Source organism: Leucoraja erinacea, chromosome 3, assembly GCF_028641065.1.
Source record: "Leucoraja erinacea ecotype New England chromosome 3, Leri_hhj_1, whole genome shotgun sequence".
Classification (NCBI taxonomy): Eukaryota; Metazoa; Chordata; class Chondrichthyes; order Rajiformes; family Rajidae; genus Leucoraja; species Leucoraja erinaceus.
This window is the reverse complement of record NC_073379.1, coordinates 66,854,458-66,879,902: the sequence shown is the minus strand read 5'-3', so window position 1 is coordinate 66,879,902 and position 25,445 is coordinate 66,854,458. Positions and strand designations below refer to the sequence as shown.

At 42.5% G+C, this 25,445-nt stretch overlaps 1 protein-coding gene across 1 annotated transcript in view; it reads right to left on the bottom strand.

The window, feature by feature from the left end:
• Positions 1 to 25,160, bottom strand: part of LOC129695677 (chondroitin sulfate synthase 3-like) — a 251,506-nt gene extending 226,346 nt beyond the window's left edge. The window contains exon 1 of the mRNA XM_055632843.1: positions 23,251 to 25,160. Coding sequence (XP_055488818.1) covers positions 23,251 to 24,147 — 897 coding nt within the window. The 5' untranslated portion in view covers positions 24,148 to 25,160. The remainder of the gene's footprint in view (positions 1 to 23,250) is intronic.
• Positions 25,161 to 25,445: the final 285 nt, after the last annotated feature.

Genomic DNA, 25,445 nt, shown 5'->3' with positions numbered 1-25,445 from the left:
TGTCATTCAGAGCTCTGATTGAGGCACACCATTTGCAGAGACTGATTGAGGCACACCACTTGCATAGACTGATTGAGGCTCACAATTTCCTGGTTTTATAGTCCCTCCCCCCTGCTGCCAGCAGGGGCAGCAGAGAGAATGGGGAATTTTGTAAAAACATTAATATCTCTGTCATTTTTAATCAACGGGAAAAATCCTCGGCACACATACGGCGGAGGGGGGCTCTGAGCAAGGTGGCCAAAAATAACGGCCGTAGGTGGCGGCGTTCTCTCGGAAATCGCAGCACAGATGGCCAAAACCGGTCAAGAACAGACTTTTAGTAATATAGATATTCATTCGTTATTCTGTTGGTTGACAACCAAGGAATGCAAAGGAATCGTGACAGAAATGTGCTGCTAAACAGAGTAAAAATGTCACTCCACTCCACACCCCTCCTATGGGATGCCACAGAACAAACGAAAGTTTAAGTGGAAACCGGTCGAAGGGAAGAATAAAATTGGGGAAATTGTTACATTTCTTACAGAGATGGAAAACTCATTGCTTCAGCTAGAAACATTTTTGGGATCCGATGGAATCGCCTCTGGAAGTGGACATAATAGTGGGAGCAGAAATAGAAATGAGCAAGGCTGATATTCAGTCATGACTTTTGTGCTCGCATCTTTAATGAAATCTGAAATCGGACCCAAAAGATTTTAATATTCTCCATGCACAGCACATTTTAAGTATCAAGTAGGAGTGTATTTTCTCTCTGCTCTAATTTTAAGCAGAGTAAATGTATCAGTTGTATATGTGAAGGAGCGCCAGCAAGAAGCAATAGAGCATTTTATAGCTAGATGGTTGCAAAGATAAGGGTACGTTAAATGACAACAGAATATTACCTTTGTAAAGTACCAGAAACGAAATTACCCCACATTAAACATTGAAGTAGGTCGCACTTCAAATGGGAAAATCTGAATAGGAAAGTCTAGCTTTAGCTTGAATGCAGCACTACTATCTAGAGAAAGGAGGCAATGAGTTTAATCTCTTGTCAAGAGGCTGAGAAGTCCAACACTAAGGGACTGCAACATGGTCATGAATAGCAACTTTCTGGCCAGTCGGTAAATCCATTGTGCTTTGTGCAAAAAGGTCCAATGGCAATAGGTGAGCCACAGACTAGGTTGTTCCCGGTGTGCTGTCTATATTTATCCTGCAATCAACAATCAGGAGAGAGAACTAATTGTAAATGAATCAATCAATCATTTTTATCAGCACATACACATATAAGTGCAGTGAAATGAATTTGCCAGCAGAGTTGCTGCCTTACAGCTCCAGAGACCCGGTTTCGATCCTGACTACGGGTGCTGTCTGTACGGAGTTTGTACGTTCTCCCTGCGCCCTGTATGGGTTTTCTCGAGGTGCTCTGTTTTCCTCCCACATCCAGATTTGCAGATTAATTGGCTATGGTAAAAATTGTTAAAACAAAATTGTCCCTGGTGTGTATGATAGTGCTGGTGTACTGGTTGGCACAGACTTGGTGGGCCAAAGAGCCTATATCTGCACTGTATTTCTAAACTAAATGTGTTGTTTTCTCCTTGCCAATGTGGTCCCTGATCTGCACAAATCATGATGTATTTGCTAATAATTAAGTGACTTCTTCAAAAGGTATTAACTTGCTGTCAAGCTCTAAGGGATGGTCTAATAATTCAGACTCACTTTGCAAATGAAAGCTATTTTTTTTTATACGCAGACAAAGGAGTCAACTCATCTGATGGCAAAGGCCACAATTTTTTGAGGATCAGACATGGCTCTGCAATAGGTAAACCATACTTTATTTCAGTATATTTTAATACTAAAATAACAATGTTTATAGAAAATAAAAAATAATGGCTGGTGAAACTTTTTTTGAAAGGCAAATGCTCGAATAAAACAGAAAATGCTGGAATATTCAACACTTTGGAAAGATACTTAATCTGAAACCCTCGATCATGGGAAAGAACAGAAAATCATACAATCAAAAAGGCCCCCTTTATTAAGGCTCTTTGGTGTCAGCCAATAATCCATGCTAGTTTTTTTGAATAGGCAAAATTTGTTCCCTAAGCTCGAATCAATAAACCCAGAAAATGCTGGAAAGTCCCAATATCAACACTTGTGGAAATGTGAGTTATCCATTTTGGATCTGAAACCCTAAATGATCATGATTGGGAAAGGGGGAGATGAGCGAGAAGTGTCATGGTCCACTATTGTCATCAGGTGCAGCATACAACCAGAAAAGGGCCCCTTTGCAGTTGTACAGGGTCTTGGTTCCCACTCTTTGCCTTCTGCTAGTCAGCCAATATTCTATCCATGCTAGTATCTTGCCTCTAATACCCTGGGTTTCCCCAAGGTAATTTGTTTCCCTAAGTTTCAAACTTATAGAAACTTACAAATTCTTAAGGGGTTGGACAGGAAGATTGTTCCCGATGTTAGGGAAGTCCAGGACAAGGGGTCACAGCTTAAGGATAAAGGGGAAATACTTTAAAACCGCGATAAGAAGAACTTTTTTAACACAGAGAGTGGGGAATCTCTGGAACTCTCTGCCACAGAGGGTAGTTGAGGCCAGTCCCAATATGTGGCCCTTGTGGATCCCAATCAGGGGGTATGGAGAGAAGGCAGGTACGGGATACTGAGTTGGATGATCAGCCATGATCATATTGAATGGCGGTTCACTTACATGGCCTACTCCTCATTTCTTTTGTTCTATGATTCAACCCCAAATTTGTTCACTTGCATGATCATTGCTTTTGTTCTAAGACACCAATCATCAACGAAGACTACCCTAAATCTTCATGTAACTCCCACCACCCAACCAAGCCATTTAACAGTCTGAACTTGAAAAGCCGGCCCTTGACCATTGGCTATCTGCACCCATTGGACCTGGCCTCTGTATTAGGTGCTCTCTAATTATACATGGCAGGCTTGTTAAATTCTCCATTACAATAAAGCATAATTGAACCAGAATATCACAACATGATTCCAGTGGCCCGAGTGTCACAGGTTTGTAGTTATGGGCCTATGACCAAACTAATTGTCAGCAACCCTTGAGACATTTGAATGCACTGGAAAATCTACTCAAAAAAAGCAACTGCCATGTTATGTATAATAACCTGCTTAAGCTTAGCCAACCAAAACTAGAACCTGCATTGCAGAAGTAGGGAAAAAAAAGTGAGAAAAATAATGATTAACCCCATGACCTTTCATGCAGTTCATAGAAGACAAATGTACAGTTCTGTGATTTGTAGCGAGGTTGGTAACCCAGTTTTGCACTGAAGCTTGTGGGTGCAGTGGGGAAATGAAAAAAGAAATAAAAATCATAGTATAAATAGGGATAAATTGAAATTAAATTTTACAGCCTATATAAACAAGTTACTTAAAAGCCAGACTTCAATTTGCAGTATTAATTGCACCAATCTTGAAAGGGTTAAATCAAAGCCACAGAAAAACCAGAGAGAGTTCATCCTCACAGACCATGATGTTTAAATATACAGGCCCATTGCAGGATTACAGAGCAGAGTAAATACCTTTCATCACTGCTCTCCATCTTTGCTGCAAATTAATGAGATTATTCCTAATCTTAGCACAATTTGCTATATTGGTGTACATGGCATTTCTTGCTGTCATTTTTAGTACATGCACTTGTGGATTATTTCCAGTCAACCAATTCAATGTTAAAGTGGTTTCCACAAATAACGACATCCAGTTTCTTTACTATTATAGCATCTTGGTTCATTGTACTTGCATCATGTTAAAATAATCTCACAGGCAATTTACCCAAAATTCTGTTGAGAATAATGGCACAACTAATGTTCAATTATCAATCACATTGTATTACACAACAGGAAGGGAGTTTCAGAAATCAGAATATGTTTATTTCTCATGTTTGAACCATTTGAAAAAAAAGTGCTAACATTCTCATTTCCAACAGTGTTTCAAAAATAAGTCTTATGTTTCCTATGTTTTAAACTGTAGTGGGTGCACAGTTGTGAAGTAACAAATAAAACACTGTGATAATCTCAGGTGATACACAGAAAGTTGTGCACGTTTTAATAGAATTACCAAATTCTAACAATATTCCAGCCCTTCTCTCGATTATTTATTACTTCAAAACTTCACAAAATTTCAAAAGGATACTACAACTTATAATTGGCATTTCATAAATGCGAAACCATTTACTTTTCACGACTAAAAATAATCAATAATGCTAGAATATTTTTCTTTCCCAATTTAACAGGATGACAGAGTGGTTACAGCGTGGAAGGAGGCCATTCAGCCTGTCTAGTTTGTGCAGCTCAATGCAAGAGGAATTCGGCTTTTTCCACCTGCAAATTCTTTCATTCAGATTGCGTTCAGTTTAGTTTATTATGTGTACCGAGGTACAGTGAAAAGCTTTTGTTGCGTGCTAACCAGCTAACGAGTTGATTGACAAATAACTTTTTTTTGCCTATATCATAAATTACAGGATACCATCTGCTTTGAAAACTATTTTTTGCTGTTTTAATGAACTGGGCACATAGAGCTCCAGATCTCAGTTTTGTATTCCTTTCAGAAATGTATCCTCCAACTTACATAGCCTTTGCTCATTTTTGCTACCAAATTCTGACACGGTGTTAAATTTCATCTGCCACCTATCCACCAGCTGTTGACTTTTCCTTGAAGTCCATTACTATGCTTGTCACAGTTAACTGTATCTCCAGGTTTTCAACTATGTCCTGTATACCCCAGCGAGAGTCATTAATGTAAAGGTAATGTTAATGAGACATTAAAGTACCATCACAGTAGGCCTCTGTAGAACTCTATTGTACCTTCTTACCAATCTACAAAACAACTTTGTGCTGCCGACAAAAAAGACACAAGTGCGGGAGTAAATCAGCATGCAGGTAGCATTACTGGAGAACAGAGATAGGTGACATTGGGTGAGGACTCTTCAAAAGTATCAAAGGGGGAGCAGTGAGCGAGTCACACAGAACGCCCATCAGAGAGAAGAGAACTTCATGAAAGTAGGCGTACCATGAGGGGATTTTGCAATGGACCAGTAAAATGTAGAAACAAGGAACTGCAGATGCTAGTTTACAAAAAAAAGTACTGGAGTAACTCAGGCAGAATCTCTAAAAAACATGGATAAGGGACGATTCCAGTCAGGTCTCCTTTGCTACCGTTTCTTGTTACGAGTTAGTTTTCTGCACATGTTGCTCCAGCCTCCTTTATGCCCATGATCATCAATCTTCATAACAAATCCATTACATGCCAGATACTTCATCAATTGCAATTCCCTCATTGACCGACTGTTACATCATAAAAATATCTATCAAATTAATTTTCCATTCAAAATATCCACGCTAGATTTCTCTAATGAATCCACCTTTGACCAGCTGACTGAAACGTCTGAACCTGCTTATTATTTTTAGGAATTTCCACCGCAACCAGCATAAATTAACTGGTCTATAATTCATTCCTATGTCCTCTTTGGAACAAGTGATGCAACTTTCACGTATATTTCCAGTCCCAAGGCCCCTCTCCGGAATGTGTACATATCTGAAAGAAAGCCAGATTCACTGCAATTTTTGCCCTTAATTCACAGCCACCAAGAATAAATCTGTGTGTTATGGACAGATCCATCGCCCGAGTTTCCTCTGTGTCCCACAGTTCTGCTCTCGCTTCCCCTCCCGGAGATGGACCAAGGATAGTTACCAGTCTGTAGAAGGATCCCAACCCGGAATGTCACATATCCATATTCTCCAGAGATGCTGACTGACCAACTGAGTTACTCCAGCAGTGTATGTCCTTTTAAGCATAGAGTTGCCCTGGTCCTCATCTTTCATCCCACCGGCTTAGCATCCAATACATAATTCTCCGACTTCTCTACCATTTTCAACACGATCTACCAGTCAACATCTTTCCATCCCCTCCCCTCCTCCAACCTCCCCTCCTCCTCCTCCAACCTCCTCTCCCCTCCTCCAACCTCCTCTCCCCTCCTCCTCCCCTCCCCCTCCCTCTCCCCCTCTCCAACCTCCTCTCCCCCCCCTCCTCCAACTCCCTCCCCCCTCCAACTCCTCCCCCTCCCCTCCTCTCCCCTCCCCAACTCCCTCTCCCCTCCTCCAACCCCCTCTCCCCCCCCCACTCCCCTCCTCCTCTCCTCTCTCCCCACCTCCTCCCTCCCCTCTACTCTCTCTCTCCTCTCTCTCTCTCCTCCTCCTCCCCCCTCGCCCCTCCCGTCTTCCCCTCCCCCCCCCCCCCCGTGTGTATGGCAGGTTGTTAGTGTGCGTGGGAAGCCGCCCCCCCCCCCCCCCCCCCCGCAACCGCACGTTGAGGGAACGGGCCCCAACGGTCTCCCCTTGCCACCCCGTCTCCCCCTACCGCCCTCTCACCCCCTACCCTCTCCCCCCCGTGTGTTTGGGGGTTGGTTAGTGTGTGTGTGTGTGTGTGAGGCTGCAACATCCCCCCCCACCGCGCATTGGGGGGGGAACAGACCCGGCGGGTCTGCACTTGGTCTAGTAATTACTAAATGTCATGTCACAGAGATGTCCATAAATTGGATTTTCGTAATCCATAAACATTCCTGTAAAATCTGTGAGAGTAAATTTCATACTGTATCTCAAATTTTGGGGGGAGCCAATTGTGAATTTTGGAAGGTAAGAATTTCTGTAACCCAGACAACTGTAAGACAAGCGGTCACCTGTACCCACTAGGGAAGGGGATAGTCATAGTGGACTACTGCATTACCTGACTGTCCCTCTTGGTGATCATCTATCTATCTGACTGAACCATGTAATCACACATGTAATGAGTTTCCAAAGAATACATTTTTGAAACTGTCATCTGAAGTATTTGCAAGAATCATCAACTGCTTTCTCCTTTCTGCTAAATGCCCAGAAGCATTAGATTAAATAGGATTAAGTGTCTTCCAACTAAAATCACATGTGGTTCAAGTCATATCATAAAAGTAAATTCAGAAACATTCTGAATGTTTTAAAGTGGAAACAAAGCCTAGGGGGAGAAAATGTATCTGCTATTTCTTGTCCCAAATGATGCCTGCCAACTTTAGTATGAGTTGGTATTTCACATGACACAGTCGTTGATCTGAAGTTGCTCAACCCCAAGGATGCACCATCCATGATGTGGATTTTAGCCACAACCTGTTTTCCCAGGTTAATGTGGCTGCAGATGAGCTGTCAGATCAGGCTAAAGTTTAAGACCACAAAAAGATGCATGTGGACAGTGGACAGATTTTGTAAGCCAGCCTTTTCAGCTTCGCTACAAATCCACCTAGAAAAAGAATGCATTGAAAATGGTGTTGACATATGCATGAAATTAGTTTTGGTGAGCTCACCTCAGATCCTGCTCAGCATTTGTCGAAAATAAAAAGGGCACCAGACATGAAATACAGTTTATGTTCTCTTGCAGATAATTTTGATAAAGCCAATAAAGATATTAAATTAATTTGGATTGATTATAAAATATTTTAATTGTACATAAAAATAACACATTTTACTTGCTTGTCACTTAATTTATGCAGAAAATTTGTGATAATCATACCTTAATATAACACCAGTCTCCTGCCCCGAATGTCCCTTGTGGTGAGATTGTGAACAAGATCTTGGTGGACCTGCCATAAACTGACTATTTAACACCAAACAATTTCCTAATTGGGATGCATTTCCATAAAACGGAGGAAAAAATTAAATAAGTAACATGATACCTGTTCCTTGTTTGTTTACTCTAATTAGAGATGCGTATCATTTACCATTGTATTTAAACGCCAAATTAATTTCAAATCCAACTTTTAACAGTTAGGATGAAAATGATGGTCCATCTACTTCAAAGATGATCATATTTTGACAGCTACTCAGTCAAATTAAGTACAGTGGACAAAACATTAACATCTCAACCTGGAATTTAAGACAAAGCAAGAGAAAAGACATTATTTGAAAATAACACTTCCAAAAATTTAAAATTAAAGATTTAATTTCTTTAAATCTATGTTCAAATTATTATTTTATTTTTAAAAGCAAATAATCTTTTATCTTCTTTGGATTGCTGGACATTTTCTGATTGCCAGAATTTGCAAAGGAATGCTAATTGCTGACTCAATGGCGAGTCTAAGTTGGAAATGCAACAATACATTATATTGCGCGGCCAGAAGGCATCCCGACGGGCCGCGGCTGTGAACTGGGAACGCGGCCAGAGGCCTTTATCGAGGCTCCGCGGTCTCGAAGCTTCCCGGATCGCCACATAGAACCACGGCCAGGGCCTTGCGGGTAGAAGCCCGGGTCAGACGAGGCGCCCGCGGTTGGGGCCTGAGTCGACGTGAAGTGGGGCGTCGACAGGGGTGAGGCCTCGGCAACGCAGAGCCTCGCGACGATGCTTTACCAAATTTCAAAATCCGCGGAGAAATCTCATGCCTGGTAAATTGCCCATAGTGTGTCTGCGGGCTAAAATAGAAATAGTGTAGTGATCAATGATCAGCATGGACTCGGTGGGCCGAAGGGCCCGTTTCCACACTGTATCTCTAAACTAAACTAAACTCTGAGGTTGATAACCAAAGTACTGAGGGAATGCAACACTGCCAGCAATGCAGTCTTTTAGATCAGAGATTAAATTTAATTCATGTCCAGTCACTAAAGTGGAGTTAAATGATTACATGGATTTGGAAGAAAAATTACCAATATTCATCCCCGACTCAACAACATGGAAATGGATAAACTAGTCAATATCATTGGTGAAGTTACCAATATTCATCCCTGACTCAACAACATGGAAATTTGTTGAAGGCTTGCACACACAAATTAACTGTCATTTTCCTATATCACACCATGTACTAGTTTAGTTTAGTTTAGAAATACAGCATGGTCTCCTAATCTGAGGAAGGATATTCTTGCCATAGAGGGAGTACAGAGAAGGTTCACCAGACTGATTCCTGGGATGTCAGGACTTTCATATGAAGAAAGATTGGATAGACTCGGCTTGTACTCGCTAGAATTTAGAAGATTAAGGGGGGATCTTATAGAAACTTACAAAATTCTTAAGGGGTTGGACAGGCTAGATGCAGGAAGATTCTTCCCGATGTCGGGGAAGTCCAGAACAACGGATCACAGTTTAAGGATAAAGAGGAAATATTTTAGGACTGAGATGCGAAAATCATTTTTTACAAAGAGAGTGGTGAATCTCTGGAATTCTCTGCCACAGAAGGTAGTTGAGGCCAGTTCATTGGCTATATTTAAGGGGAGTTAGATGTGGCCCTTGTGGCTAAAGGGATCAGGGGGTATGGAGAGAAAGCAGGTACAGGATACTGAGTTGGATGATCAGCTATGATCATATTGAATGGCGGTGCAGACTCGAAGGGCCGAATGGCCTACTCCTGCACCTATTTTCTATGTTTCTAACATGCCCCTCGGCCCATCGAGTTTTAGGTAATATGCAAAATTTGCAGCTGATAAAACTTATGGGTTATCAGTAGATACCTTTTGCGATATTACAAATGAGGCAACATGAAATTTAACAGTGCCAATTTTGCCTATTCATTCACGCCATGGTACGGCAGCTGAAGCAACTCTTATTTACTCAGTCACGAGTGACGGCTGGGGCAGCCTGTCTTCTCGGGCAGCTAGCTCTGCACGATTGTATGAGAAGCTTGTGAACAACATATGTGAATTATTTTTAAACAGAAGTAACAGAGGTTTGTGTGGCTTTCAGTTTGAGCCGAGAGAAGCGTTTGATAGCACAATTGACATTGCTTGTGCTGCTTTGACATTTTCTATAGTGGGACAATAAGTGGGACAATAAATGATTGGTTATTCACCCTCTGTTCACTAACATTATTCAGGATGTCTTTTAACAATAAGTGGGACAATAAATGATTGGTTATTCACCCTCTGTTCACTAACATTATTCAGGATGTCTTTTATTTGACCACTCTAATAGCCTACACTCATTGTAGTGTGCGATGTATATCAGTAAATTATTATGCAAATATTCTTCCACTTTTTCCTAATGGGGCCAGTATTTTAAGATGATTATGCTTTCAGCAACTGATCTCAGCATTCATTCAATCTCTGGCTTGGTCTCTACGTCATAACTGACATTAGGGTAGCTTGTTATGGGATTGATCTCATAAGCAAAATGAGCAGGATTGCATATATTTGAAGTTGACAGCATACCCACCAGAGCAGAGATCGGGGATGTCATTAGGTATACAAGTGCACTGAGTTTGCTAGTACCTATGAGATGAAAGATAGTTTTTTTTTATGTTATTCAATAGTCTGAAGTTATTGGTGATGGCTCATTAGCAGCCAATAGAATGGATTTTCCCTTTCATCATACAGCAAGAGGCTAACCTAGTGCGTGTTAATAAATTATAACATTTGGTTGAATATGTCTTGAATATTTGCAGATAGAATTCTGCACAGTGTTGCATGAGTTATTGTCTAACTCAACAGTCTATTGGGACTATGGTCCGGTTAAGAACATTGGCCATGTATGCAAGTTAGCATCATGATATTAATAACCCATGTTTTTTCCTACCATTAATGGTTTATCTGTTCAAGTGTTTCACACAATTTGGTTACTGCATGAAACCACAGAGCTTTGAAGTCTTCACGTATTCACTCACGTGACTTCAAAATAAAATAGAGAGATTAAATGAGAACTTACCGTTTGAAGTTTGATCTTTATTTTATGAGAAGTTGAAGTGAGGGATTACGTGCCCTCCACTCCCAACCCTACTTCTCATAAAGATCATTCGGTAGTTCTAAGCTCGTTAATCCTTCTATAACTTAGGTCAGCAACTATTCTGTTTTGAAGATTGACACGCATGCGGGCTGGCGGGCTCTTCACGTCATCCCTCACTTCAACTTCTCATAAAATAAAGATCAAACTTCAAACGGTAAGTTCGCGTTTAACCTTTCTATTCTAATCATTCATGTCCTGGAGAAAAAAATGCCACCTCATCTGTATTCTAAATGGCCCATTGCTTATTTTGCCATGTTCTGCCTTATTGTGTTGCTTGCAATACCAATAAATACAGGTTTCTCCTATTTGCTGCTTTCTTTTAGTGATTTAAATGTCAAAGATTCAGATTCAGATTCAATTTTAATTGTCATTGTCAGTGTACAGTACAGAGACAACGAAATGCATTTAGCATCTCCCTGGAAGAGCGACATAGCAAACGATTTGAATAAATAATAATAAGTGTTCGGGGGGGGTGGTGATTGGCAGTCACCGAGGTACGTTGTTGAGTAGAGTGACAGCCGCCGGAAAAGCCACATGGTGTCATGACTTTCATTAATTTAATTCAAGTAACATTTTGCTTTTGTGCTTATTTTATCACAGCAACTCAATTACATTCACTAGATAATTTTTGATTTGGAAATAAAAGCAATAGCTATGGAAATTTATAAATGGTTAAAAGAGAGAAAACTTCAAATAAGTTATAAACCATAGCTATACTGCATAAATGTTAAAAATGTTTGAAATGATCCACCAGCAAATATAAAACTACAAGTCAGTTCAAAATATTGATGAATGACTAAAATTGGTAACAAATGGATCAATGTCACTCTGTTGAACATCTTTCTTTTGTCCTTGATTTGTGCTGCATTATTTTGTTAGTGCAATAAATAGAACAGTAGACGTCAATGAATAGAAACATAGAAACATAGAATCCATTGTCTTGCGCAGCACAACAAAAGTGCCCAAGTGTTTGAGGGAGAAATGAAGGCACCTCAATTAGCACCATGAAAAAGTAAATGAAAACACATCCTTGATAAAAGTTCAGAACCAATTACAAAAAAAAGGCAATTCATATTTCAGTGTCTTGCCTGTCCAGAATGAACAAAGTAAGCACAGCTAGTCAAATGCTCAAAATCCTGTTGTAGGAAGTGCGTATAGTATGTTCTTACAATGCTGAGGTCAAAGTTGTGCTTGTTCAAGTACTTTGTACATATTCTTCTTAGATGCGATTTGCACAGTACATTTTACCCAGAAATCTGAAGAATGGAGTGTCCCTGGACATTGTTTTGTAAATAGCTTTTATCTTTATTGCTTTGTTCATTCTTCTAGCATCATCAAGGATCCCCACCATCCTGGCCACTCACTAATCTCCCTGCTGGCTTCAGGTAGAAGGTACAGGAGCCTGAAATCGGCAACATCCAGGTTCAGGAATAGCCGCTTCCCCACAGCCATCAGGCTATTAAACTCAACTCAAACAAAACTCTGAATAGCCCATTGCACGTTATCTGATTATTTATGTGTGTATATATATATATATATATATATATTCAATAGTATATGGCCACACTGATCTGTTCTGTATTTATTTGTGCCTACTAAATTCTGTTGTGCTGAAGCAAAGCAAGAATTTCATCTGGGCACATGACAATAAACTCTCTTGAATCTTAAAGAGTGCCCTATGGTCATGGAATACCTTGCAAAGTAAAACATGGAAGAAACAGGAACAGTAGAAGGTAGGATTTGAAAGCAGTTTACAGATTAATGTATTGCAATATACTGCAGGCTGCAATTAAATTCATTGTTCACATAAAGAGTAAGTAGTACACATGCAGTAATGATAAACAGAATAAATAAATAAAACAATGCGCGCAAAACAGCAAAATACTGCAAGATTGTAGTGCAAAAGTTAACAGTGTTATAGAATCATAATGTGGGAACAGGCCATTCGGCCCAATTTGCCGACATGGGCCAACATGACCCAGCTACACTAGTCCCACCTGCCAGCATTTGGTCTATGTCCTTCCAAACCTGACCTATCCATGTACCTGCTAACTGCTTCTTAAATATCGTGATAGTTCCTGCCTTAACCACCTCATCTGGCAACTTGTTCCATACATCCACCACCCTTTGTGCGAAAAGGTTACCCTTCAGATTCCTGTTAAATCTTTGCCCCCTTCACCTTAAACCCCCTCTACGATTCACCTACACTGGGTAAGAGACTCTGTGCATTGACACGATCTATTCCTCTAATGATCTTATACACCTCTATAAGATCACCCCTCATCCTTTTGCGCTCCAAGGAATAGAGACCCAGCCTACTCAACCTCTGCCTACAGTGCAAAAGAATACTAAAGTACAATAACAGAATAGCCAATGAGGTAGAATTAAACATAAGAATATGTGGCAGCACCTTTAGCAATGGTTTGTAAAAAAGGTTCAGGAGTCTGACAGCAGTGGGGGAAAAGCTGTTTTAAGTCTCGTCATCTGAGTTTTCAAACTCCCGTATTTCCACCCAGAAGGTAGAAAAGAAAAAGGGAATGGCCAGGATGGCAGACATCCATGACAATACTTCCACCCTTCCTCTGTCAATGCACTGGATGGAAGATGAACTGGATGGAAGTTTAGTTTAGAGAGACAGCATGGATGGAGACAGGCCCTTCGCACCAACCAACAAGGACCCAATGAGCTACTCTGCAGGTTTAGATGGTCAAAAGCAGGGTAGATGCCACGCCTGACTAAGATGCATCATGTCAGAATATTTTCCATAGTATATCTGTAGAGGTTGAAGAAATTGTTCATGGACATACCAACTCTTCTCAGATGCCTAAGAGAGTAAATACACTGATGTGTTTTCTTGATCAACGCATCAGTGTGAAGAGACCAGATTAGGATGCCAGCGACATGGATGCCATGGAACCTAAGGCTGTTGACCATCTCTATAGCAGCTCTATTTACAAGGACAAGGTTGTGTTCACCCATGTGCTTCATTTGGTCAACAACCAACTTGTTTGTGTAAGAAGGGACTGCAGATGCTGGTTTACACCAAAGATAGACACAAAATGCTGGAGCAACTCAGTGGTTCAGGCAGCATCTCTGGAGAGGTTTTTGGTTGAAACCCTTCATCAGATGAAGGCTCTACACCCTAAATGTCACCTATTCCTTTTCTCCAGAGTTGCTGCCTGACCCGCTGAGTTACTCCAGCACTTTGTGTCTATCATCTTGTCGACATTAAAGGCTAGTTTATTGTCCTGACACCACAACTCATTGTGCATCACCTCACAGTTGTTGTAGATCTCGCTAACAACGCTGGTATCATCTGCAAACTTGAAGATCAAGTTGCTCTTGTACTGGGCTACAGTCACGGGTGTACAGGAGGTAGACCAAGGGGAACTGAGCATGCAACCCTGAGGAGCCCGAGTGTTAAGGGTCATGGTGGAAGAAATGCTATAACCAACTTTAACCAATGTCTACTGGTATGCAAGTCCAGAAGTTAATTGCAGATGGAGACCCCCAAGTCCATGGACCAAAAGTTTATTATATACCCATGTTTAGCCTTAAACACATCTTAAGATTATACTTTTGAGAATCCATTGAAGAAAAGAAGAAATGCTCCAGCTCCGAAATACCAGGGTAGGCCTGATCTATCATGTTGTAATTTCCCCAGAAAAACATTAGATAGTGTACATTAAAAGCTCGTATGGGCAATGACCTTATCTACTGCCAGTTTCCTGCTTTTTGGCTGAGAATTTCTGAATTGGCAGAGGCATTTTTCAAATTGCTCTCGTAAGAGCAAACAGCTACTGGAAACAAAGAGAATCTTGTTCTGACACTTCTGAAGTTTTAAGTTTATGCTGCAATCAAACTAAAATTGCTTAGCAAGGGAGCACAGGACAGCAGACCAAAGCCATACAGTTGTTTGTAAAGGCATACTGTTCTAAAATCCAGCTTCACTTCAGACAATTTTGCAATAATTTGTAGTCACCCAAGTAATCCATGAAACAGCACAGCCATTGGGTTCTGTTCACTATAGATTTGTATTCTCTCTCTTAACCTTGTGCTTTGGCATTGAAAACATACAGAGGGCAAAACCTGTTAGGCGTGTGAAAATGAAGCGACAGAGGAAAATTCTATAAATGGCAAACATAATTTGAATCATGCAATTTTCAGTTAACACTATTTACAGGCTCAAAGATTTCTTAAGATTGATACCAGGGGAGACACATCTCCATCACAAAAGCAGAATAAATGAGCCCACAAAACTTGGATATTTAACAGCTTTCCCCTGAAAATAGCTCAGTCTACTGAGTGGCTTTTAGTTTCCCCTTCATCTCCATGATTTAAGATTATAATCAATATCAAATTCAGTAATTGGTTGGATGAGCACTCAACCAAATCTGAGAAAAATGAAAAAATAAAATGTCTTTAGGATTGCTAATACCACATTAACATTTTAGTTGGACGTCTGGTTTGTGGGAGAAATAATTAAGAATTAGGTAATGATCTTCAAGGGTTATATGGAACAATCATGTCAGAAAAAATTACCATGGGAAAAAAAACTGCCATGGAAAAATCGGGGGTGGATTCTTTGTACAATGGAATTAAAGCACAATGCTGGGATGGATTGGGGTGTATCTCAAGCAACAGATTCTAATCAAGGCTTTTTGATACTATATCTGAGAAATTGACTCATAGTCTATAAAAACCCTACAGCAGACCAAAGTCATTTGAACAGCAATTCAAAGGAAAAACGCACCAAAACAAATCTAATTATTTCAATGCCTTGCAGAAAATTATAGCAGAGCATTCAACTAGGCTCGATACATCCTGGGAATGCATACGCTGGACAATGGATGTCCAAAACTGAAATTATAGCATTCTCATTGATTAGCTAAAGGTATTTGTAACAATTCTGTTCGTTAACCCACAAGGTGAAAAGTATAATTGTTTCAGATAATTCATCCTGAGCTATGGGGTGGGAGATTGCAACCTTCACGTGGTCCGCCCTGTTTCGACGAATGAAATCAAATTGGTGTGCACAATCAAATAAAACAATGTCCCACAACTTTAGGCTGTGCACACCATACGCAAGAAGAAGAAGTTCCTGAGCTATTGTCGAAATGTGGTAAAGAATTCATCCAAGGAAAGATTCAGGTATAACTTTCAGTTAAATAGTATCTGATGCAAAAGTTCACTGCCACAAGTATTTATACATTAAGATACTGCCTTCTCATGGCAATCAAAATTGTAATTATGTGAAGAGTAATAAAAATGTTATTTGATTTATGCCATGCAACTAATTTAAACATGCAAATTGAATTACAGTATTGTTCGGCTATCGCTGAATAATTTACCCCAGTTCATTGCCATTGAGTTAATTTGTGATTTTGTTCAAAGAACTACTCAAAGGAAGAACTGTTTTCCCTCCAATTAGTGCTGTTGTGCACACTTTAAGTGAATTTTAGAAATGTATATGAATTTGTATTATTAGCATTTTGGAAGGATTACTTCCAAAATTTACAAATTAAAAGAAAACATTTTGGGAAATGCCTTGTGGAGGAACAGATAAGGTAGGCACTATCACAACATTTAAGAAACATTTAGACATGGTACATGGATAGGATAGGTTTGGAGGGGTATGGGCCAAACTCAGACAGGTGGGACTAATTTATATGGGGCATGTTAGTTAGTTGGTGTGGGCAATTTTGGCTGAAGAGCCTGTTTACACACTGTATGACTCTAGTTCATAATTCTCTGGTTTCCCCCTCCTCAACCAAAACCCCGTTCTCCTAAAACCTGCACGAGTAAACCACTGATGAGGTGTTTGCGCAGTAATCAACCAGAATCATTCTCAAATTCTTTCTGGGACAATCATTTGCAATAGCTGCCTCGCCAACAGTCTGCCTGTCCCTTTCTTCTCTGTTGTTTCTTTAGTATGTGTTAAAGGCATGTTTTTAGTCTTCATTAGCGTGTTATGTGGGGTCAGTGGCGGGGTTGGGGAGACTTTTTTTAAAATCTCTTACCTCGACAGGGATGCGTTTTTTTCTGTATCGCATCTCTGTCCGCACTGCAGCCTAACATCGAGGAGCTGGAGGCTTTTGCTGGAGACCGACTTCGGGAGCTCCAACCGGGGTAGCACACGGGACTTTAACATCGCGAGCTGGCAGTCCCTGGTTAGGGACCGACTTCTGGAGCTCCAGGCCCAACGCAGGAGCTTCAATCGCCCCAACAGATGGTTCGACTGCCCCGACCGCGGAAGAAAAATGAGGGAAGAAGATTAGGCTTTATTGCCTTCCATCACAGTGAAGAATGTGGAATCCGCTGTGGTGGATGTTTATGTTCACTTTTACGTAGTTGTGTGTCTTGTTGCTTTTTTTAGAATGGCTGTATGGTAATACGAATATCACTGTACCTTAATTGGTACTCGTGACAATAAAAGACGTTTGAAAGCTTTCTAAAGTGAAGTGTCCAGAATTGGATAAAGTACTCAAGATGTGGCCAAATGGTGCCTCTTTGCTCTTACACTCTCAAATGTTTAAACATGTTCTCAACTTGTGCTACCACCTTTAACATTTATGTGCACAAGCGCCAAGACTGACGTTGTCTTGGCACCCCCCATTAGAAATAAACTACTTAGTCTACATTCCCTCTCCCCCCATTTTTCTGCCTAATTTATTAGTTCATATGTTTCTGTGTTCATTTCATCTGCCACAGCTGCCCATTTCTCTCAAGGCCACTGCTACTCACAGTTTACCACAATTCCAACTTTAGTACCATAAGTACATTTTAAAATATTACTTTGCACTCCCAGAGTCAACTCAAAACAGCAGCCCCAAAATCAGGCCTCGGGGAACATCACCATTTACCTCCTTCCAGTTTAAAAAATGCGTCTACGATGATTCTCTGCTTTCTGTTCCTAAAAAAAACTTTTTTTCCCTCTTAGAACATAGAGCAGTACAGCACAAGAACAGGATTCAGCCCACAATATCTGTACTGAACATGATGTAATCATTTATCTACCTGCACATAACCCATATCCCTCCATTCCCAGCATATGCATTCGCCTATCCAAAAGTCCTTTAAACGCCAATAATGTATCTGCTTCAACCACCACTCCTTACAGTGTATTCCATATACTCACCACCCTCTGTATAAAAAAACTTTCCCACACATGTCCTTTAATCTTTAGCTCACACATCTTAAAGTTCTGCCCTCTAGTGTTTGATTTTTCCATCCTGGGAAAAAAGATTACGACTGCCTATCTTGTCTCTGCCTCTAATAATTTTATATACTTCTATCAAGTCTATATACTTCTATCAAGTTTTCCCACAGCAAAGAAAATCAAAGCCTATCCAACGTCTCCCTGTAGATAACCTTCTCGGCACCCTTCCCAAATCCTTACACCCTTCCTGTAATGAGGTGACCAGAACTGCACTACTCCAAATGCGGCCTAACCAAACTCCTATAAAGCTGCACCACGACTTCCTGACTCTTATATTCAATTTAACAGACTTCAGTTTTGCTAATTTACTAATTATCCTTTTATGTGGGTGCTTATCAAACATCTTGTGAAAATTCATGCAAATCATATACATAAAATTAGGCTAATCACACACAATGTGCCTCTTTAATACTGATGAAATATTTGCCCTCGGCCTTCATGCATTGATCAACTTTTTGGTTCCTTAATTTGTACCTCGACTGTACTGAACTATTTCCTCTTTAAATGCCGCACTTTATTCCATTTCTCTTTTACGTGGCATTCCAATTATCCCAGACCGAATGCCTGTAGAACGGGTGTCAAGGGGTATGGGGAGAAGGCAGGAAAATCGGATTAGGAGGCCGATATCAAGATTCAAGATTATTTATATCAGCCATGATTGAATGGTGGAGTAGACTCAATGGGCCGAATGGCCTAATTCTACTCCTATAACTTGTGAACCTACTCAGTTCTTTTCTACGCAGCCCCTTCTCCTTCCTAATCTAAACCAATTTTATTTTACATGTCTTTACAGTCTCCTTACATCCATGCCACACATTATGCACCATCAAAAATTCAGCATCAGTGCATCTTTCTTGGAATTCATTACATTTGTTGCTGCCATTGCCAACTCATAGGAGTGGGTCATCTTATCACCATTCATGAATGGGAAATTGAAAGGTTTGCCCCAATTTCACCACAATAATTATATATTTTTAAAAATTAATGGAATATTGACATAATTGTAACAATTACTTTTAAACAACATTGGAATAGTATTGATCTGGCTTACTGAACTTGCTGTGAAGAACATATACAAAAATAGAGGGGGGGGGGAAATCACACTGGCATGGCATTTAGCGCAAGGAACAGCACAAAACACACAAACCTCAGAAAAATCCAGACATCTAAAAAGAACATATATTGTTCATTTTTAAGTCCTTTGGTTTGCCTAATTTCTCATGACATCGGAAACAATCCGACCATCATTTTAGGCTCATTATGACAACTTCATTAACCATGTTAAATATAGCTTTCATTGTTCACAGATACAGATTTCAGTTTATTCCCCCAAGCGCAATGCATCTAAAAAATGACTAAAGGATTATACACAGTCCTGTATTTAGAAGTTTAGCAGCAGCTCGATAAAAGGAGGAAAGACTTGCAGTCTCGGGCTTCTTGAAGGACATGATAAACCATGAAGATGAGCTAAATGTGTGTTCTGCAAGATGTAACTTAAAAGCATCACAAATTATCAAGATTTGCAGTTCACAAAGTACCGCAGTAAAACCTCATACATCATCTATGGCTCTTCCCAAATAAAAATATACAGCAGAGGTTTAACATCATCAAGGTTTCTTATGGTGGAAAGAAATTCTGAGCCAATAGTTTCAGAGACCACATCTGCCTTTAAGACTGCTTTCTCCTCCATTGAAGAATGCAATTAATTGAAACCAATTAAACTTACCACAAAATAAATCAATAATGTTACATTAAAATCTAAAGTTTCAAGTTTAAGAACCAATCTTCATAACCTGTCAAAAGGAAACAGGCTCCCTGCAGAATTAACCTATATTTCATCAACCATGCACAAATGTAATGGAGATTAAATTGTGTTTCAGATATTTCCCAAAAGAAACCAAAGGTGATAATAAAACATTGCTACTATATATTTTGAGCAAGGAACGTGTTGCTTCCCGCTTCCACTAGTGATCGAACTAGTGATTGAACTAAAATCAACTAAACCAGTGTAAAAGGTGGGGGAACTTTAAACTGCAGTAATGCCTTAAACCACTGAAGTGTATGTTTGGAGAAACGTCTCTCCCCGAGAATGGCATTGGCCCCATCGCGGAACCAGAGATGTATATTCATTCAATCTGCTTGAGTGGAAACATTTTAAAACTACACTACTTAAGATAAAATTTCATCAGATAAATGCACATGGTCAAACTTTTTTACAAGAATGTGCCATAAAGCTAATTTGGAAAGATGGTCAACATTAAGACAAGAAGATGACTGTTGCACTTCTTACTATTTTACCTCCTGATGTGGGCATTACAATGCCAATGAAATCCAACAGGTTCTAAAGTATAAACTCTAAGGCATTGCTTGACCATTTTTAACGTGCATTGTGCAGACATAAGGACCCTCTGAAATTATAAGCAATTAAGCAAATTGGAGCAGACTACAATTTGCTGCCATATACTCGCTAACATGGGGAATTATTTATTTGTAATACTAATAAAATAAATGAAGTGCCATTTGTGGGGGTTTTTTTTTAAACTATAAGTATGATAACCACATAGATCAGCATAATGGTTAAGTAACTACAACTAGTTTGCAGGATAAAATAAATAGGATTCAGTCATATAAGGACATAGAACAGTACAGAACAGGAACAGACCCTTTGGCCCACAACGTCCATGCCGAACATGATGCAGAGTTAAACTAACCCCTCTGCTTGCATGTGATCCATTACTTGCAGATCGCTGAGCCCATCCAAAACCCTAATGGGAATTACCCTGGTGGATGTGCCAAATAGGCTTTAAAAGATCTTCCCACTTCTGAAACACTCCCAGTTTCTGTCAGTAATCAGAGTTGAGGTTGCCCACTGAATAATAATTCATCAGTTTTTAAAGATAGTAGATCCAGTGAGGTTCATTCAGCCACTAGTCATAAGTCAGTGAATACTGATCTACATTTTAAATTCTCTGCCAACTTACTTTGAAAGCATAGATTAGGGGGTTCACAAAATATTATAGCTCCGATATTGAATTGTTTATTTCCCCCGAACCTTTACTTTATGGATGGTTTTGCTTTATGTAATAAAGCCATTTCAAAATATTTTTAAACCACATATTTTAGTTTGTAACTCCAACTTTAGCATCTCTCTCATTGTTATCGTCTCTTGAAATGCTAAATCCATTATTTACTACCACTGTAGAATTCAATTCACTTTCTATGGATAGGTTAGTTATCAATTCCAAATTCTAGTGATTGATTATATTTTTTCTGATATAATCACCATTATTGTTTTGATCTGTGGTGATCTTCAGAACTATTCTGCAATCACAGCAGTAAAACTCAATGAATTGACCTGGGATGACTTTAACATTGTCTGTCTTTACTTTACCACATGTTTGATATGTCTTAGGATCTTATAGAATATTCTTGTATCTTCTTGGTCAGTAAAACTGTAATTTAAAGAAAGAGAGGAAACAGTATACTGAATGAACAGTACACTGAAACAACAGGTTAAAACAATACCCTGTGCCTCTAATGCAGATGAATGGATATAATAAAGCACTCATAACTAAAATCATACCCACACAAAAATAAACACTAACTTCACTATTATTGAACACAATATAATCAAAATACCACATTTAACACCATGTTGATGTTCTTACAATATCACTGTAGTTCTGTAGGTCTTTGATTAACGTTGGCACAGCTACAAACTAAAGTGCATTGCAATTTACAAAGGAAGGAATAATTTGAACAAGTAACAGATGAGAACAGTCACACACACACCACCACCAGGACACTGACCCCTCCCACAGCCCACCCCGAGGTGTATAACAAGAGAAGGGCGGGACAGGGGGAGGGGATGAGCGTAGGAAGGGGTCTGGGACAGTGTGGGTGGGATAGGGAGGCTGAGTGGGAGGGGGCCAGGGAAGAACAGCTAAGAGTCATTGGGGAGTGGGAGCAAGGGCATGAAGAGGAAAAAACGAAGGGAGGTGGTGAGAGGATGGGGAGGAGCAGCAAAAGGAGGTGAGGCAGCAAGAGGAGTAGGGAGAGAGCAGCTGGGGGAAGAGTATGGGCAGAGAGGGGGAGGGCATGGGCGGGGGTAGGGACGGAGAGGTGGACCAGGATGGATGGATTAGCACGGTGGGGGTGAAGACTAGGGGAATGAATGGGGGGGGGGGGGGGGGGGGTGAAGTGGAGTGGTGATGATCATGGGGGTTGAAGCCTGGGCGGTTGAGGTGTGGGAAGGGGTAAAGCATGGGAGAGGGGGGGGTGAAGAGTTTCAGGAGGAGCGGGGGGGGTCAGTTTCATATGGGCTTGGAAGGTTTGAGGGTGGTGAAGAGTGGGGGGGTTAGGGGCTTGGCGAAGGGTAAAAGAGGGGGGTGGGGGGGGTAGTGGGGGTGGGGGGGGGGTAGGGGGTGAAGAGTGCGGGTTGGGGGAAGGGGGGAAGGGGTGAAGAGTGGGGATGGAGGAACGAGGGTGAAGAGTGGGGGGGGTGTGGGGGGGTGGGGGGGGAAGGGGGGGTGTGTGGGGGGAAAGGGGGTGGCGGGGGGGGGGGGGGGGAAGGGGATGTGCGGGGGAAAGAGCAGGTGGTGATAGGAATAGTGGGGAGAAATGGTCTTGGGACGAGGCCTGGTGACGAAGGGCAAGGGGTGATATCGGGATGCGATTGTTGATGTGGGGGAGGGGCGAGGGCTGGAGTTGGGAGGCAATAGTTGGTTTTGGGGATGAGGATTGGCATTGGGGGATGAGGGCTGGTCTTAGGGATCAAGTCTGGTCTTGTGGGGGGGGGGGCGAGGGTTGGCATTTGGGTCGAAGGCTGAGATGGGGGGCAAGGGCTCATCTTGGACGAGGGCTGTGTTGCGGGTCAAGGGTGGGCACTGGGGGTGAGGGTTGCATTTGGGTTCTAGGGCTGGCGTTGGGGGATGAGGGTTGGAACTGGGGGGATCACGGCCTGGCGTTGGGGGGTGAGGGTTGGCATTTGGGTACTAGGGCTGGCGATGGGGATGAGGGTTGGAACTGGAGGGTGAGGGTTGGCGTTGGGGGTCATGGGCTGGCGATGGGGATGAGGGTTGCATGTGGGTTCTAGGGCTGGCGTTGGGGGTGAGGGTTGGCATTTGGGTACTAGGGCTGGCGTTGGGGCTGAGGGTTGGCATTTGGGTTCTAGGGCTGGCGTGGGTTCTTAGGGGGTGAGGGTTGGAACTGGAGGGTGAGGGTTGGCGTTGGGGGTCATGGGCTGGCGTTATGGGCGGCTGGGTCAGCAGGCATCCCCGCGCTCCTCTCACCTCATACGACCAGACGCACTGGGTGCCGCCGAACCTCCGCACGCACCTGCCGAGCTCCACGTCCTCATGGGTGGTGTACATCTGGCCCAAGCACTCGGCCAGGTGCGGTACCATGCGGCGCAGCACCTCCCGGCTGAAGATCATGCCGGGACCTCCCATGCAGAAGTTCTCACCCGGCTCCAGGGCTAACTTGCCCAACTCCTGGCTGGTGCCCAGGCCGGTCTGACCCAGGTACAGCGGCTGGCTGCTGTTGAGAGTTCGCAGCAACTCCTCCAGCCGCTCGCCCTTGATGTAAACGTCGTCGTCCGCTCGCATGAACCACTCGTAGCGCTCCAGGTAAAGGTCGTGCATGTACTTGATCATCATGAAAGACTTCTTCTGCGGCGGGTACGAGTCGTCCACCCCGGCCAGCGACACCAGCGGGATGGGCGCGGGCAGCGGCATCTGATCGGAGCCCTCACTGGAGAAGAACTCCACCTTGCCGGGGATGGATGGCACCCAGGTCCGGTAAGCCGCCACCGCCCGAGAGTCCAGGTACTTCTTGGCTGTCATCACCCCGACGTAGAGGAAGCGCTTGCTGTTCGCCCCTCGCCCTGCCTCTGCCTCCTCGTCCTCTTCCTCGCCCTCTTCCTCTGCCTCGTCTCGCTGCCGCAGCTTGTTGTACAGCGCCGTGTCCTTGTGCCAGTCCAGGCTCCTGCTGTTGCTGTTGCTGCCGCCCGCCTCTGCTTCCCTCCCCAGCCCCGATCTGCTCAGCAAGGAATGGCAGATGTTAGAGATCCTTTTGTTCTTGCCGTTGATCTCCACCACCCTGGGCACGATGAGCCACGAAGCGGCAGTGAATCCCAGCACCAACCCCAGCACCACGCTCATCCACGGTCGGCGAGACCTCACAGCCATATCCCTGCAGGACCGGGGTCTTCCCCACCTGTCCTCACCCTCCCTCTCACACACACAGGATGGCCAGCAATCTACTCCACCATAGCAAAGTGAGGAGTCTTTGTTTAAATGTCCATTCAAAGCAAAAATATTTAAATAAAGAGAGCAAAATTCATGTTGTTCCTTGTAAAGAGAAAGGTCCGTTCCTTTGCTCGGGGACACCAACTCAAGTCAAGTCTGGCTCCTTTTCTTACAAGTTGTCACAACCTGAAGGAAGTTCTTGCGTTTCATTGCAGGCGGTTCCTTTTCCGTTTCTTGGAGAGATTCACGCATTTTGTTTGACTTTTCTTTTTGTGCATTTTTCCCCTTTTTTTGTAAAAAGAGTATAGTTAAACAAACACAGGGGGAGGAGGGGGGGTGGGGGAGTTGACGGTAAGAATTGCAAACGTTGTCAGGGCTGGCTTCTCAGCAAGCCTCTAACTCCTGGAGTGCAAGAGCACATTTCAAGTGTATGTGGCACTCCCACTCTCTCCCCTCTCTCCCCTCCTCTTCTCCACTCTCCCCGGTTCGCCATCTTGTTTACATTTGACGTCAGGGCAAATAACTTTTTCTTCCTTTTTTTCTCTTCTTCCTCTCTCTCTATTTCCCAGCCTTTCTACGGCTCCGGCTCGCCTTCATTAACATGAACACCGCCTCTCACAAAGCGCAGCGCAGCTCAGCAGCTGAGAGGCTATAGAACGCCAGCCCGGGCAGACGGCGCTGAGTGGCAGTCCCCGCCGACCAGTCGCACCGCCGCCGCCGCCGCCTGGGCTGGGGGCTGGTTGGCCGACCCGCCGCTCGTAGCCGGCCCATGAGCGGAGGAGGAGGGACAGCACATCCGCCACCCGCCCCCCTTGAGCCGGCTCTCAAGCTCCGCTGCTCCGCGAGGTGGGAGCGGAGGTGGAGCTTTGCTTTGACACTGATCGCTTGCGGCTGCCGCCACGCCAGACACCAGCAAGCGAGCCCGCAGAACTCCTTGCAACAAGAGTCAAGAGTGTTTTACTGTCATATGTCCCAGATAGAACAATGAAATTCGTACTTGCAGCAGCACAACAGAACATATAAACACAGTGTGGGAAGGAACTGCAGATGTCGGTTTAAACCGAAGATAGACACAAAAAAGCTGGAGTAACTCAGGCAGCATCTCTGGAGAAAATGAATTGGGGACGTTTCAGGTCGAGACCCTTCTTCAAACTGTGTTACTCCAGCTTTTTGTGTCTATCTTTGTATATCCTATAAAGAATATAATAAACGAGAAAAGAAAGTTCAGTGTGTAAATA